The 14,742-nt window shown below is 41.4% G+C and overlaps 2 protein-coding genes across 2 annotated transcripts; both read left to right on the forward strand.

Annotated features, from left to right (window-relative positions):
- Nucleotides 1-683: 683 nt before the first annotated feature.
- LOC127775587 (pyrophosphate--fructose 6-phosphate 1-phosphotransferase subunit alpha-like) lies at nt 684-6,430 on the forward strand. The gene is made up of 18 exons (XM_052301846.1): nt 684-892; nt 1,628-1,809; nt 2,160-2,272; nt 2,654-2,842; nt 2,926-2,993; nt 3,130-3,213; nt 3,320-3,373; nt 3,974-4,054; nt 4,144-4,237; nt 4,359-4,432; nt 4,505-4,615; nt 4,701-4,745; nt 4,828-4,884; nt 4,987-5,091; nt 5,185-5,301; nt 5,429-5,532; nt 5,758-5,923; nt 6,042-6,430. The coding sequence occupies exons 1-18, from the start codon at nt 788-790 to the stop codon at nt 6,168-6,170; spliced, it is 1,878 nt and encodes a 625-aa protein (XP_052157806.1). The 5' UTR covers nt 684-787; the 3' UTR covers nt 6,171-6,430.
- Nucleotides 6,431-7,739: 1,309 nt separating this feature from the next.
- On the forward strand, nt 7,740-10,276 carry LOC127775592 (uncharacterized protein At2g39795, mitochondrial-like). The gene is made up of 3 exons (XM_052301853.1): nt 7,740-8,121; nt 9,256-9,593; nt 9,872-10,276. Exons 1-3 carry the CDS (start codon nt 7,804-7,806, stop codon nt 10,029-10,031), a joined length of 816 nt encoding a protein of 271 aa, XP_052157813.1. The 5' UTR covers nt 7,740-7,803; the 3' UTR covers nt 10,032-10,276.
- The last annotated feature ends 4,466 nt before the right edge of the window (nt 10,277-14,742 follow it).

Here is a 14,742-nt window from a genome sequence, read left to right on the forward strand (position 1 = left end):
CAGTTGTAGGATCAAACTGACTGGCACGCCGACATCTCATCAATCTTTGGACCTGCATTAAACCTAAGCAGATCTCCTAGGACGTTATGTTCGTTGACTTAGTTCGCGCCAACACAGATCCGATACTATCGGCCGAGCGTGAATTTTTCGTCAACAGTCATGTCAGCTAAAACCACAGTTAATACTACCGACTGACTTGATTTACACTAGTTTTAGATACTGGAGATTGCTTCGTATCTGGCTTTACAGTTGAGGGAGGCAAATTAAACTCGACCTCTGGTTTGGGGACGTAAATGGACGTTTTCCTTGCAGGAATAACCCCGAGTCCCGACCCACCCCCAACGAGGCAGATCAGGTATTCCCGTGGGCCGTATTACACGGTCACGTCATCCATCCCGTGCCGCAGGTGCGGTCCCGCATTGCTATGCCCCACGCGGCAGTGACGAGGAGGCACACGCCAGGTAATCCGGTGGGCCCACCCTACCCCGCCGCACACCGGAGAGGGAGAGGCGATACGCGTGGCCCCTGCGTACGTCAACCAACGGCCCAGATCTCTCCGCACTCCGCACGGCACACGCCGCCGCATCGGCGTGACGAGTTGTTGTTGTTGGCTTGTTGCTGGTGCAGCCGCGCCGCGCCGCGCGTGCTCGGGTATAAATGCCGCAGCCGATGCCCGTTTATTTCGATTATTTTTTGTTATAGGCGATCGATCGAGCCACCTGTAGCCGAACGCCTCACTGGCCGGCGGCGAGGGAGAGACGAGAAAAGGCGGCGGCGCCGGCGGGTGATGGGCAGCGTGGCGATGGACTCCGACTACGGCGTGCCGCGCGAGCTGTCGGCGCTGCAGAAGGCCCGCGCGCTCTACCGCCCCGACCTCCCGCCCTGCCTCCAGGTAACGTGCCCTAGCTACCTAAACCCACGGCCGCCGCCGCCGTGACGACATTGCCCTCGATCACCGACCATGCGGTTCTCGTCCGTCTCTCCCCTCCGGCCGGCCAGATCCATCCCGTCGACGGAGGAGGCGGCGGAAGCCACTAGGTTGCTAACCTAACTATGGTACAGTGCGGTTTCGAGCAATTTCGCCTAGCGCTTTCGGATGGTTGGATGGATGGGTGGAGGTGGGGTAGGATTGGGGTTAGGTGTACCAGTAACTAATGCGCCGATGCCGATGCCACCGTCGCTCTCCATCACTTCGGGAGGGAGGAGCCAGGAGGAAGGTGTGGAATCTCATCTCTGGGATTCCCACGGCCAAGCCTGCGACACAGGGCACACTGGGGATAATTGGAGCAAAATTCGGCATCTCCTTTAAATTTTTCCCCTCTCGACTGTTGCGTTGTCATCCTCCGGCCACGTAAGTGGCAGGGGATCGCGACGAGGCCAAGCGAAAACGACGGCACATTGGCACGCAGCTAATCACCCGATTCTGTTAGTCTTATCTTTTTTTTTTTTGGCTATTATTAGCTTTGCATTTGGGCGCTGCACTGTGGCAACGGATAAGCGCAATCTGTGAGAATACGTATTGCTGTGGTGTGCATGGCTAGAATGGTCGAGCGGGTCGTGTTCTTCATTGACAAAATTAACTCTTGATGATGATTGGACTGTTTATTGTCTGTGTGGGGGACAACAGGGCACCACGGTGAAGGTGGAGTACGGCGACGCGGCTATCGCGGCTATCGCGGCCGACGTGGCGGGCGCTCATGTCATCAGCCACGCCTTCCCGCACACCTACGGCCAGCCGCTGGCGCATTTCCTCAGGAAGACTGCTGCTGTGCCGGATGCTACCGTCATAACAGAGCACCCTGTTGTCAGGTATGCTCACCTCCTCTGTTCAGTGTGGTCCTGGTAGTTGTGCAGTTGAGCTATGATGTAGTAGCATGTAGTAGTAACAAACAAAGGTAAACACTAGTTCTACATGTTCCGGGCTTCCAATATTAATATTTTAACTTTTTTTTGCTGATTATTTAAGATGTATTCTTCCTTTACTAATTATTGAGTTAGTCATTCATGATTAGGAAAAAAATAATTACATGCCTATATGAGATGCACACAGTGGTGTAATCATGTCATGTCTGCTTATTTTTTCCTGCTATGTTTTGGAACAGTAACCTTGACTCTTACAAGTCTGTACAGCTTTAATTTAAAATCTGTGAATGATGCAGGGTTGGTGTTGTCTTCAGTGGGAGGCAGTCCCCAGGTGGGCACAATGTTATATGGGGACTCCATGATGCTATAAAGGCTCACAACGCAAACAGCAAGCTCATTGGTTTCCTTGGTCAGTGCATATGTTTATTGATGAAACTAATATGATTTAATTCAATTAATATTTGTATTTTGTGTTGTTTCTTTCTTTTTTTTATTGTGATAATCATTGTGTCATAAAGCTTCCATTATCTATAAATCATTGTGTCATTTTATAAGGAGTTCGACAGTTTTTTAATGTTTCTAAATATATTATACTTCGATCTGATTATTGTCTAGAAAACGAATATGATTTTAGGATCAGTAATCAGCACTGAGCTTAGTGTGTACTAAATCCTCAAAATGTCTGCCCTGACACTTACATGTTCAAAATTGATATTCATGGTAGATTATCTAAAACAGAGTGAATTTGTATATGCTTTATTACCAATTTATTGTTTTTGTACTGTAACAGGAGGAACTGATGGATTGTTTGCACAGAAAACTTTGGAGATCTCCGATGAGGTCCTTTCCTCTTATAAAAATCAAGGTGGTTATGATTTGCTTGGACGGACAAGGGATCAGATCAGAACAACTGAACAAGTGAATGCTGCAATGACTGCTTGCCAAGCCTTGAAGTTGGATGCTCTTGTAATAATTGGAGGTAGCATCCCTTATGCCAATATGCTGAATTTTACCTATCTTATTCATTTGAATGACCTGACAATATCGTTTTCTTTTCTTAAGGTGTTACATCCAACACGGATGCTGCTCAGCTTGCTGAGACTTTTGCTGAGTCAAAGTGTTCAACAAAGGTTAGCAGATATTTGGTATTTTGTCTATATTAGCTAGCTTCTTGACTCTGGATTCCTTAAGTTTCACTGTGTACTGTGTTAACAAGCATTTTCCCTATGCCACATAAATAACCTGACACATGTATTTCCTTAACAGGTAGTTGGTGTTCCTGTAACTCTGAATGGGGACCTTAAGAACCAGTTTGTTGAGACAACTGTTGGTTTTGATACCATATGTAAGGTATATATGTGCAAAGATCAAAGAGTTTAACGATATGCTAGCATTTTGTGTTATATCATTTCATTACGATTTGTGATGGTTACTTGAACTTTTTTCTTTTCTATAGGTGAATTCGCAGCTCATAAGCAATGTCTGCACTGATGCTCTTTCTGCTGAGAAGGTAAATCAGAACAGATTTTCAGATGCCATATTAACAGTTTAACATTATTTCTTGGTTGTGTATAAATTCTTGATGAAATAGGGAAATTGCTGTAATTTTTTTATTTTCTTGACATTTCTAAATACTACTAAGTACCAACCCAGTAACCCCAAAAAACATATGGCATATCAAAATGATGTAATGCGTAAAAAATGTAACCGTAAAAACCTATTGGTTCTTTTTAGATAATACAAATAAGGGGCTAGAAATAAACCTACAGCCCATATTGATAGAATTGAAAATTAATGGCTGGTTTTTCCATTAAGCAACTCTGGATCCAGACTGCAATTTATCAACTGATCAGGATTATTTGCGCTCCACCTTGGGAAACCTTTTTTTATCCAACTTGGTCCATCTTGGGAAATCTATTATCTGAGCTTCCAATATATGACCCTTACAAGTAGTATCCAAATTGCAAAGTTCCTCTATATTTATATTTTTTTATATTTTATGCCATTAGAGATTTGCTGCATATCCTTATGTCCTCATGCACTTACACAATTCACTTACACAGTATCAATTGCTTATATTTCTCAAATCTTCATTTCTTACCTTTGGCAGTATTACTACTTTGTTCGGCTGATGGGACGGAAAGCATCTCATGTGGCTTTGGAATGTGCTCTTCAATCGCATCCAAATATGGTTAGACATATCCTTCTTTTATTTTGTGTTCTCCTAGTTGATCGACAATACAGAATTTACTGATTTAATCTGGCTTGAATCATTTTCAGGTTATACTAGGTGAGGAGGTTGCTGCATCAAAACTTACAATTTTTGATATCACGAAGCAGATATGTGACGCAGTCCAGGCAAGGGCTGAAAAGGGTAGGAATAAAGTTATCTTATAGGCTTCGTCTTCTAGTCCCATGTTTCCAGTTCATACCATCTTGTACACATAAATATCATTCATTTCCCTCATTCCTGGTGGTCATATTGTCTTGTGCAGACAAAAATCATGGTGTTGTACTTATTCCTGAGGGACTTGTTGAAAGTATCCCTGAATTATATGCTTTGCTTCAGGTCAGCATCAGCACCCACTGTACTGGTTTTGTACATTGAAGGTTTATTACTGAGCTGAGCTAATATTTGCAGGAAATTCATGGGCTACATGATAAAGGTGTTTCTGTTGAGAACATATCTTCTCATCTTTCGCCTTGGGCTTCAGCTCTATTTGAATTTTTGCCTCCATTTATTAGGAAACAGGTATATATTTTATTTTTGTATAATATTCAGAAAATCATAATTTACAGAAGTTGTGTTGCTTCAACCTGTTCTTTCTGTCATGCAGCTACTTCTTCATCCTGAATCCGATGACTCCGCTCAACTTTCTCAGGCATGGTAGCACTGTGATTTATTTTGTTTTTATTATTGTATTACCTATATGTTCTGACAGCAATATATGCTTGTTTTTGCAGATTGAGACTGAGAAACTTCTAGCCCAATTAGTTGAAGCAGAAATGAACAAACGTCTGGTAAGCATGCTGTGGACACCCTAAAAATATTTACAGTTTTTACTTTCACTTGCTCTTTAAATGTAGCTTTATCCGTGCACATACGTTTGCCTTTTATTGCAGAAGGAAGGCACTTACAAAGGAAAGAAGTTCAATGCAGTTTGTCACTTCTTTGGCTACCAAGCCAGAGGTGCCCTACCCTCAAAGTTCGACTGTGATTATGCTTATGTAAGTTTCTTCTTACTTCACTAGTTCGCTATTCGTGCATCATTTTGTTATTGTTGTTTACTGACCTTTGATTGTTTCATTGTTTGGTTCCAGGTTCTTGGGCATGTATGCTATCACATCTTAGCTGCTGGCTTAAATGGCTACATGGCCACTGTGACAAATCTTAAGAGTCCTGTGAACAAGTGGAAATGCGGTGCTGCTCCTATTACTGTGAGCATAGATTACTTTTTTATGCTATTAAATAAATTTTTTTTAAACTTGTAAATTGAAGACCTTTTCATGAGTTCAAGTATTACATAAGATAGACTTACTCGTCTCTACATTTCCTCATGAACAGTCCATGATGACCGTAAAGCGATGGTCACGAGGACCAGCTGCCAGTCAAATTGGGAAGCCTGCTGTTCACATGGCGAGTATCGACTTAAAAGGAAAACCATATGAGTATGTATTGAAAAATTTATCATTCCGATGAAAGTGTACATGTATTCATGGGCAAATATACTTGTGTTCTTTCAATTTTAGTTCGTTTTAGTCCATACTAATTATAATGTTAAATGATAATTAAAGTGCTATAAATGCTGTAATATGCTTAGGACACCATGCCATTTTTATTCTGCATTTGCTATTGGTCTTTCACTGAGGAAATGTTCTTTTGTTGCTCTGCAGGTTGTTGAGACAAAACTCTTCCAGCTTCTTGATGGAAGACATCTACAGAAACCCTGGTCCTCTGCAATTTGAGGGACCAGGTGGAGAGACAAAGCCGATTTCATTGTGTGTCGAAGATCGAGACTACATGGGGAGGATCAAACAATTGCAGGAGTATTTGGAGAAGGTGCTGTTAATTAGTTTGTTATTATTATTTATTTTGGCCTTTTGCTATCAAAACAACCAGGGTTAACCATCATCAGTACTTTTATCTCTTATCATTGTTTCCTTTGCATGCCACGCAGGTCAAAAGTATTGTGAAGCCTGGATGCTCCCAGGATGTCCTGAAGGCAGCGTTAAGCGCCATGGCCTCTGTGACAGAGATGCTAACCATCATGTCTTCTCCCTCTTTCAGTGGCCAAGCAACCATCTGAGAGCCAGTGAAGCTGAAGCCTGTCATATCCTGGTATCCGTATCTCTCTGTTTTGAGTGTCTCGTTTTTGGACCTGTGAATTTGAGTGTGATAGAGATGTGTTGAGGATGAGTTCTGGAACAGCAATAATTGCTCAAACAGGTCACTGCATTGCGAGTGGTTTGTGTTCGATTATATTAGATTTGAGCTTACCGTTTTCTTTGGCGGCACTATTATGAAACGTGAGCTAGCACCTCTGATTCCTCTGGGAATCGTAGCTATCTTGCCTGCACAGGATGTGAGCTCAGAGAATTTCGCCGTGATTCATAGCTATCTTTTCTGCAGAAGGATGTTTTTTCACTTTACTCAAAAGTTCTCCTGGTGCTTGTGAAATAACTTGCCGAGTGCGGATTAAAAATGGGGGAAGAAACAGTCATGTATATCAAACTGAGCCCAATGATAGTGTAACTAATCCTTAATCTAGAGCTCATGTTAATTCATCAAAAGATGAATATAAAGTTTTGCTATTTGGCACTATTGCTTCGATCACTCGGTCGCCATATTTTGTTCACACGTTTTTCACTAAGAAGTTTCCCAGGATAGAGTTCATGCTCACAAACAATTTTGAGGATGCTCTAACGAGCTACATGGTGGCAAGCTAGCATTGGATTCGGGGGCGCGGCGGTGTCGGTGTTCGTGGATAAGGGCATCATCAGCTCCAGCGAGAATGGGAGTGGGTCGATGATGACGAGATCCTCCCAACAGCCCCACCCGCTCCCGCTCAAGCTTACTGCTATGCCGCCAGCCATCTCGAGCTCCTCCTGACGGTTCTTCTCATTCCTGACATTGAAAAGGATGGGGCTCGCTATAGATCCAGGTTGGCGCCCTCCCAATTACCACAAGCTCCACTCGTCCTCGTTGCATCGTCGTCTTCGTGGCTACTAGCTACCACCGACGACGTCGAGGGGTTGGTGGCGAGGAGGCCGCCAGTGCACCGGTTTCCTCAGGGTCGGCCTGCGCCCGCTCTCCATACTAGCTTCAACCCCAGCATCCCTGACCTTCTCTTCTTCTGTGCCTCCTACACCCACATCCCACATCCTTGACCGTTTCGAGGCCTTCCAGGTGTGTTCAATCACGGCTTCCAGGTGTGTTCAATCAGGGTGGCGTGGATACTCGCCGGCCACCTCCCTTTTATCAAGCCGACCTCCTCTCAATCGACCCCTCAACAACCCCTCACCAGGGAGATGAAGAAAGAAAAGAAGAAGATGAAAAATATGACGGCAATGATATGGTTTTAATTTTGCGAAATTTCAGTAGCACCCAACCGATATCGTGAGAAATAATGGTATTTATTTCAAATCAGAAAATGTGCAATGGCAAGGATCAAATTAACCTAAACAAAATTGCGTAATGACACGGATCAAATTAACCTAAAAAAATTTCAATTACTCACAGGATGATCCACTGGGCTTTACGGGCCTCGTGTCAGATTCTCACGTGAAGTAGGATGGGCTATGACTTGGGCCCTCAAAGGTTATCTTTGCTCACTCTTTCTTTCCTCTTCTGGTCTCCATTCTTCTCCCCAAGTAGCCCTTTAAACCCCGCAAAACCCTAGAAATTGATTTCGTCACCGCCGAATCCCCCAGCAGCCAGCCATGTCGTCGTCGGCGTCGCGCGCCGCCAGCCTCCTCCGCCGCACATCCTCCGCCCTGTCCCGCCGCTGCGCCCACTCCTCCTCCGCCGCCGCGCCGTCCCGCCCGCCCGTTCCGCTCCCACGTTTCCGCGCCGCCGCCGCCGCCGCCGCCGCCTCCTCCTCGCCGTCCTCTGGGATCACCTCCCGCCGCTTCCTCGCGTCGAAATCCCCGTCGTCGTCGTCGCCCTCCAAGGCCTCCGCCGACGAGAACCTGGTGCGGGTCATCGACTCCGAGATCGAGTGCATTGTCCAGTCGGAGGAGGGCGCCGCCTCCGCGAAGGTCTGCCGGTTTTCCTCTTATTATTGCTTGGTTTATTCCTGTTCTATTTATCGTTGAATTAGCTTAATTCTTACCGTGAATTAAAAGGTTCTGCTTGTTTTATTGGAGATGATTGGCCGATTTAGTAGGGAAAGATTAGACTTAATTCGGAGCTGATTTATGTTCTTTAGTCCTATCTGTAGTTAGTTCGGTGCTATTAAGTACTAGCCTTTTAATCACCTTTTACTGCTTAAACACGAAGAGGTAGATTCATGTTGGCACCACCAATAAGCAGCTAATTCCCAAAATTATCCACCCTGTGCCTCGACAAGATTAAGATGGAGAAAATATGTAATATTCATCATAGAAGTGGTACAAATAAAAAAGCAGTAATGTGGTTGTGTTGTAAATAAAATAAAATGGATTTTTTTTATAGTTATTAGATAACCACATTACCACACTCTTTAGCCCTGTCCGTAGTGAAATAGCCTTATATCATCAAATTATTTGCTGCTTAACCATGGAAAGTGTGATTTAGGTTGGCACCTGTCTTGCCAATATCAAGCTTATCCTGAATTTTATTCAATCTGTTCCTTTATTTGCCACCATGAATGTGATATCCAAGATTTGAGGAAACATATGATTCTCTATAGCATTGGTACAAAGGAACAAAACAGTGATGTGGTTGTGTTATAAAAACAAATAAAATGGAATTATGAAGATGTGGTTACCTCATGTTTTTCAGGAAATCTACCTGGTTATATATCATCCTACAAAGATCTGTTCTGTAATCTAGCTTGAGTTATATTGTTCACATTTTTAACTTTAGCACGTCAAGAACACATTTTGCATTTCATATATTGGAAATAGCCATCATCTGACTTATGTGCAAGTCCATTTGAAATATGAGCTAAACTTTACAAACAGTTGAAATATCTGTTTTATCATGAAGTATTATTTACACATGATCAGTAGCGTGACTTAACCTCATGGATGTGATAATGTGCAGGTGATATCATAAGATTATAGTGCTTGAGATTTTACAGTTTATACCTTCACATACAGTTAATCTGCTGTGGTTGGATTATTTATCGTCATTTTGATTGACATATGTTGTGTTGTGTGTGTGTGTATTTTTTTTCATCTTTTGAACAGCAAATTGATCTACCAGAAGACTTCCCTTTTGAGATAATCGACAATCCTGGTGACCAATCCATAACACTCAAAAGAGAAATTGCAGGAGAGACTATTAAAGCTACTGTCTACACAAACTTTGATACACAAGATTTGAATGAGGATGGCGATGATAATGAGAACAATGAGGAATCTTTTAAGCCAGCAATCCAGATGGTTGTCACTATTGAGAAACCAGAAGCCTCCATCTTGGAATTTGAATGCCACTTCAATGATGATGAACTGGCAATTGAAAGTATGAGGATGCTGGATCAAAATAATAGTGATGCGGAGAATTTGTATGTGGGACCGACATTTCAGTAAGTTGAATCATATCTAGTTCCCTGCTCTTTAGATTTCAAGCATAGTAGCAGGATCCAAACAATACGTAAAAGAATTCCTCATGAACTCTTTTCCACCAGCTTCTTTTCCTCTACCCCAAAATGGCTTAACTTTGTAGTTTCTTCCTTCTGGTGTTCTTCTTAGCATTTGTGAAACCATTGCAGTTCATTCATATGTTTTATTGATTCATGTAGCTGAATAGTCGTTTTGTTTACAGCTTTCCCCTAACCTTTGAGTTCCTCATTATGTGCTTCAGGGATCTTGATGAGAGCTTGCAGAAGGCCTTGCACCGGTATCTCGAAGTGAGGGGAATCAAGCACTCACTGCATGACTGGCTGTGCGAGTACATGATGAGCAAGGATGAGAAGGAGTATCTGGTTTGGTTGAAGAGCATGAAAGAATTCGTTGGGAATTGAGTGCCGGTGCGTAATGTTTGTCCCTCATAATTATCCAGAGCTACATTGCATAGAAGTCACGTTTGGTGAAAGACCATATGGTGGTTTTATTTGTCATAAATCCTTGCTGCTGTTACCCAGCACTGTTTGCTACTAGCTAGCTCGCCTTTTATTTAATCCCTTTGATCTTTGGATGATTGTGATTATTTTGCTCTTGTGCGTGGAGTATTTGAGTACTTACTGTCGAAGTGTCATCATAATTTCAACGTGCTGTCTCCACACCTTCTCCAGAAATTATTCTGTTTTGTGCATTCGTGCACGCATTGTGCGTTCACAATGGATATTATAGCATCGGCACACTTTTTGAGATGTGATTGTATAATAGCAATTCCGTTTTGCTGTGCTTAATCTACTTGGCGGTCGCTTTGATTAATTCTATCATTTTAATATCAGAATGATAGACGAGTTATCGGATAAAGACCGAATCTTTTGCTGAATTGTCAGTCGTATCCAATCGGGTAGCTTTTTTTTTTTTGTGTGTGCATTAGCTTTGCTTGCTGATACAATTAAGTCGTTGAGAAGGATAATGCTTCAATTAAGTCGTAGAGGAGGGTAATAAGATGCGGAGGACCTGCACCACGCGTTGACCAATGCAAAGAGTGCCCGGCGTATTGGCCGGAATCATATATGTGTACCTGGTGCAAAATATTTAGGCCCCGTTTAGTTCCCCAAAATTTTTCTCAAAAACATCACATTGAGTCTTTGGACACATTCATGTGAGTCTTTGGACGCATGCATGGAGAATTAAATATAGATTAAAATAAAAACTAATTACACAGTTAAGGGGAAATTGCGAGACGAATCTTTTGAGCCTAATTAGTCCATGATTAGCCATAAGTGCTACAGTAACCCACATGTGCTAATGACGGATTAGTTAGGCTCAAAAGATTCGTCTCGTGGTTTCTATGTGAGTTATGAAATTAGTTTTTTCATTTGTATCCGAAAACCTCTTCCGACATCCGATCAAACATTCGATATGACACCCAAAAATTTTTATTTCATGAACTAAACAGGCCTAAACAGGCCCTTAAGGAAATTAACGTCAAATCCATACTTGCCGTGGTCGCATTGTATTTGTCTAGGGAGATGACTCGTCTTGCTCTCGTTTCAGATATCATGCTCTCAGTTTCCACCAACTCCAAAATGACAGGAAATATTGTATCAATAGGAAAAAAAAAGATGATGCATAGGGGACCATAAAAAGAAAAATATCAGCAAACAAAAGTATTTGCTTATCTGCTAAACATTTACTAGAATAATGATAGCCCAATAATTAATACTCCTTTTGTTCTAAAATATAATAAATGTTAACCTTTAATGTTTAAAATATAATAATTTTTTTAGCTTTCAAACTTTTTAGACCAAATATAGCACCAATTGTACCTTTTTTTCCCAAATTATCGTAGCCTAAAGTACAAGTCTTTTTATTCCTCTTATTAGTACTATAATATTTTTTTACCTCTCGTTAATACATTTGTTGAAAGCTAAAACTTTTATATTTTATCTTAGAACAGAGGGTAAAAGAATTAGACCCCGTTTGGCACAGCTCTAGCTCCTAACTCCAACTTATCTGGAGCTGGAGCTGTACCAAACGGTCTAGATCTTCCTTTTTTTTTTTAAGCGGAGTTAGCAGAGCTACTACTAGAAAATAAACTACGGGGCTGGAGCTAGGTTTTTACTGCTCCACAGCTCCACTCCACCCAAAAGACCCACACCCTTTAATTTGTTAGTCTATTTACATGAAAATGCCACTCAACTACCCCTCCACACCTCCTCTCCTCCTATTCTCTCTCCTCCTCACATCTTCTTCCCGATGTGTGTCGGTGTCGGCAGGCGTCTGCGTTGGCGGCGGCGGGAAGCGGTGGGTGACGGCGGCGGCGGGAAGCGGCGGGCAACGACAACATCTGTGTCGGCGAGCAGTAGCGGCAGCGTTGACGGTGGCAGGCAACGGCGGTGGCGGGAAGTGGCGGGCGACGGCAGCATCTTTGTCAGCGGGCGGCGGCGGCATCATCGGCGGCGGGCGATGGTGGCGGCGGGAGGCGGCGGGCGACGGCGGCGTCTGCGGCGACGGGCGACGGCGGCATGGATGGCGACGGGTGACGGCGACCGGGACAATGACGGGCGGCGCGCACGGGACGTTGCACAGTCGCGCGCCTGGGTCGGCGAACGGCTGGCAGCTCGTTTCCTTTCTTTTTCATTTTTTTTCAGATCTGGAGCTAAAACCTAGCCAAACGCTTTTTAACAAGTCTCCAACTCTAACAGGAGCTAGCTCTCATGTAAGTTTGGAGCCCTACTAAACGGGGCCTTAGTGGTCATATCAAACTTACAGCCGCTGCAAATCATGCCTAGTCCACCCTTAACTCTATTTAATAATCCCAACATTAACTTGCAAATCATGCCTAGTCCACCTTCAACTCTATTTAGTAATCCCAACATTAACTTGTGAATCTCTCCGAATGTATGGCAGGGAAATAAATAAAAAACACTCAGTTCCTCTCATATTTGACTTGCACCCTAATCTCATTTTCTTTGGAGAGGGCACCGTAATCTCGTTTAGAGCAGGTACAATAGCAGCCTATAAGCCAACTATAAACATATTTTAAAGAGATAAAGGAAGAGAGAGAAGAGTAGCGGGCTACAGATTTGTAGCCAGCTGCAACACAGACTTCAAGATGTAATGTGTGTATGCAATGTGGGACCAGGTATTAATAGTATAGTAAGTAACTATTGTATGAATTGGCTATTATATTGGCTATAGATGATTTAGAGCTAGTAGAGGGCTATACTATTAAACTTGCTCTTAGAACCGAACCTCCGTCCCAAAATATAAGCATTTTTGACTTCGACACAGTTTTCGAGATCTACTTTGACCAATAATATCTATAAAAATAAAATATTTTAAATAAAAAGAGTGGCATAATATGATAGTTTGATTAATGATAAATCTAATAACATCAATTTTACATGATTGATCTTTTTATTATTTTTTTCTATTAATAGTTAAATTTAAAAATGATTGACTTGGCACTATGCTAAAAATGTTTATGTTTTGGGACGGAGGGAGTAGAACCCAAGAATTTTGCTCCCATGCATGGTCCGCAAACAAGCATCACTGTTGGCTGGCATATTTCGACTCTGATTATTACTAGTATTAATTTTTGAATAGTTAAACTACGATAAACAAAATCTAATGGTATGTAAATTAAAGCGCATTGCCAATATAACATCTTCTAAGATTCTCTACAAGTAAATTGCACCCATGGTACAACAACTTGGCAGGTGGATGCGATATAGTACAAGAACTTAAGAATTGAACATCCAAGTGTAACAACTTGACAAGTGGGTGCATTCTAGTACAAGAACTTGACAATTTAGTATTTTGATGCATCAACTTGGCTAAGCATATGGTAGGTGATTTTTTTTCACGATGTTAATATGCCATTACATAGTAATCCTACGGATATTACCTTATAATATTGGATTTAATCTTTAAAAATTATACTGCACATACAATTTACATCCAATTAACTTTTAAGAATTTTTTGTTTTCTTCACCTTCTCAAATATCAACCGAAATATAATATTTTTTACATCTAGTTTAATTGACTTTTAGTTATTAGTTATTAGGATAAAAATATAAATATGCTTATAGAAATGCACGCTAGTATATTATCAAAATAAGCACTTAAAAATTGAATCTATAAAAAAATGGTCCAAATAATTAAGTTGCCGCATAACTTCTTAATTTATTGTATCAAAATCGTACCTACCTTACAAGTTGTTACATTTATATGATCACTTATAAAGTTCTTATACTAAATTGCACCTTCCTGCCAAGTTATTACACTAGAACGCTCATTTCTCAAGTTATTTTACCAAATTGCACCCACCTGTCAAGTTGATGAACCGTGGGTGCAATTTACTCATTCTCTACAGAAAAGATAAGTAGTGAAAAGTTTAAGCATAATAGTATAAGTGGCAAAAAGAGGGAGTGCGCTCAATATACTAAAATATACAACTATTTTATCAAAATTATGAATTTACTGTAACTTTAGCTATTTACTTCCTCTATCCACGAATATAAGCATTTCTAGATTATTTTGATTTTAAGAGATTATGGATGAGGAAAAAAAAGACTTTGGTGTATTTTATTTAATAGGAGGGTTGGAAGTGGAAGGGTGACTGGGATAAGATGAAAGAATTTCTTTTTTAAGGTTAAAGAGGGAACTTTATTGATTAAAAAAAAGGGATTGCATTCCTTGTCTACCAAGTCTATGATTCCTGCAGGAGCGCATTAAATAAGATGTCACAAATAGTACTCTAAAAATACTTATCAATGAATTCAACTGCTTGGAATATTGATATTTGTGGACGGATGGAGTGTTTTAATTAAAAAAACTACACCAATGATGATGATTTATCATAGAACTACAATCTAGTTTTTTTTTTGCTAGATAGGTCAAGGCTTGTAAAACAATTTGAACCCACAAGGCATGCATACAAAGCGGCTAAAGTTGTTGTTACAGATAAGTCGTTTGCCTTTTTCATTGAATGTTTGACTAATGTTGCAACCATATGTGATATTTTTCGGCAGATAATTACAGTTTTATAATATTCACTTTAAAATATGCATATGTTACAATTATTATTTTCCATTGCACTAGTCAATCCT

The sequence above is a fragment of the Oryza glaberrima genome, chromosome 6 (genome assembly GCF_000147395.1).
Source record: "Oryza glaberrima chromosome 6, OglaRS2, whole genome shotgun sequence".
Classification (NCBI taxonomy): domain Eukaryota; kingdom Viridiplantae; phylum Streptophyta; class Magnoliopsida; order Poales; family Poaceae; genus Oryza; species Oryza glaberrima.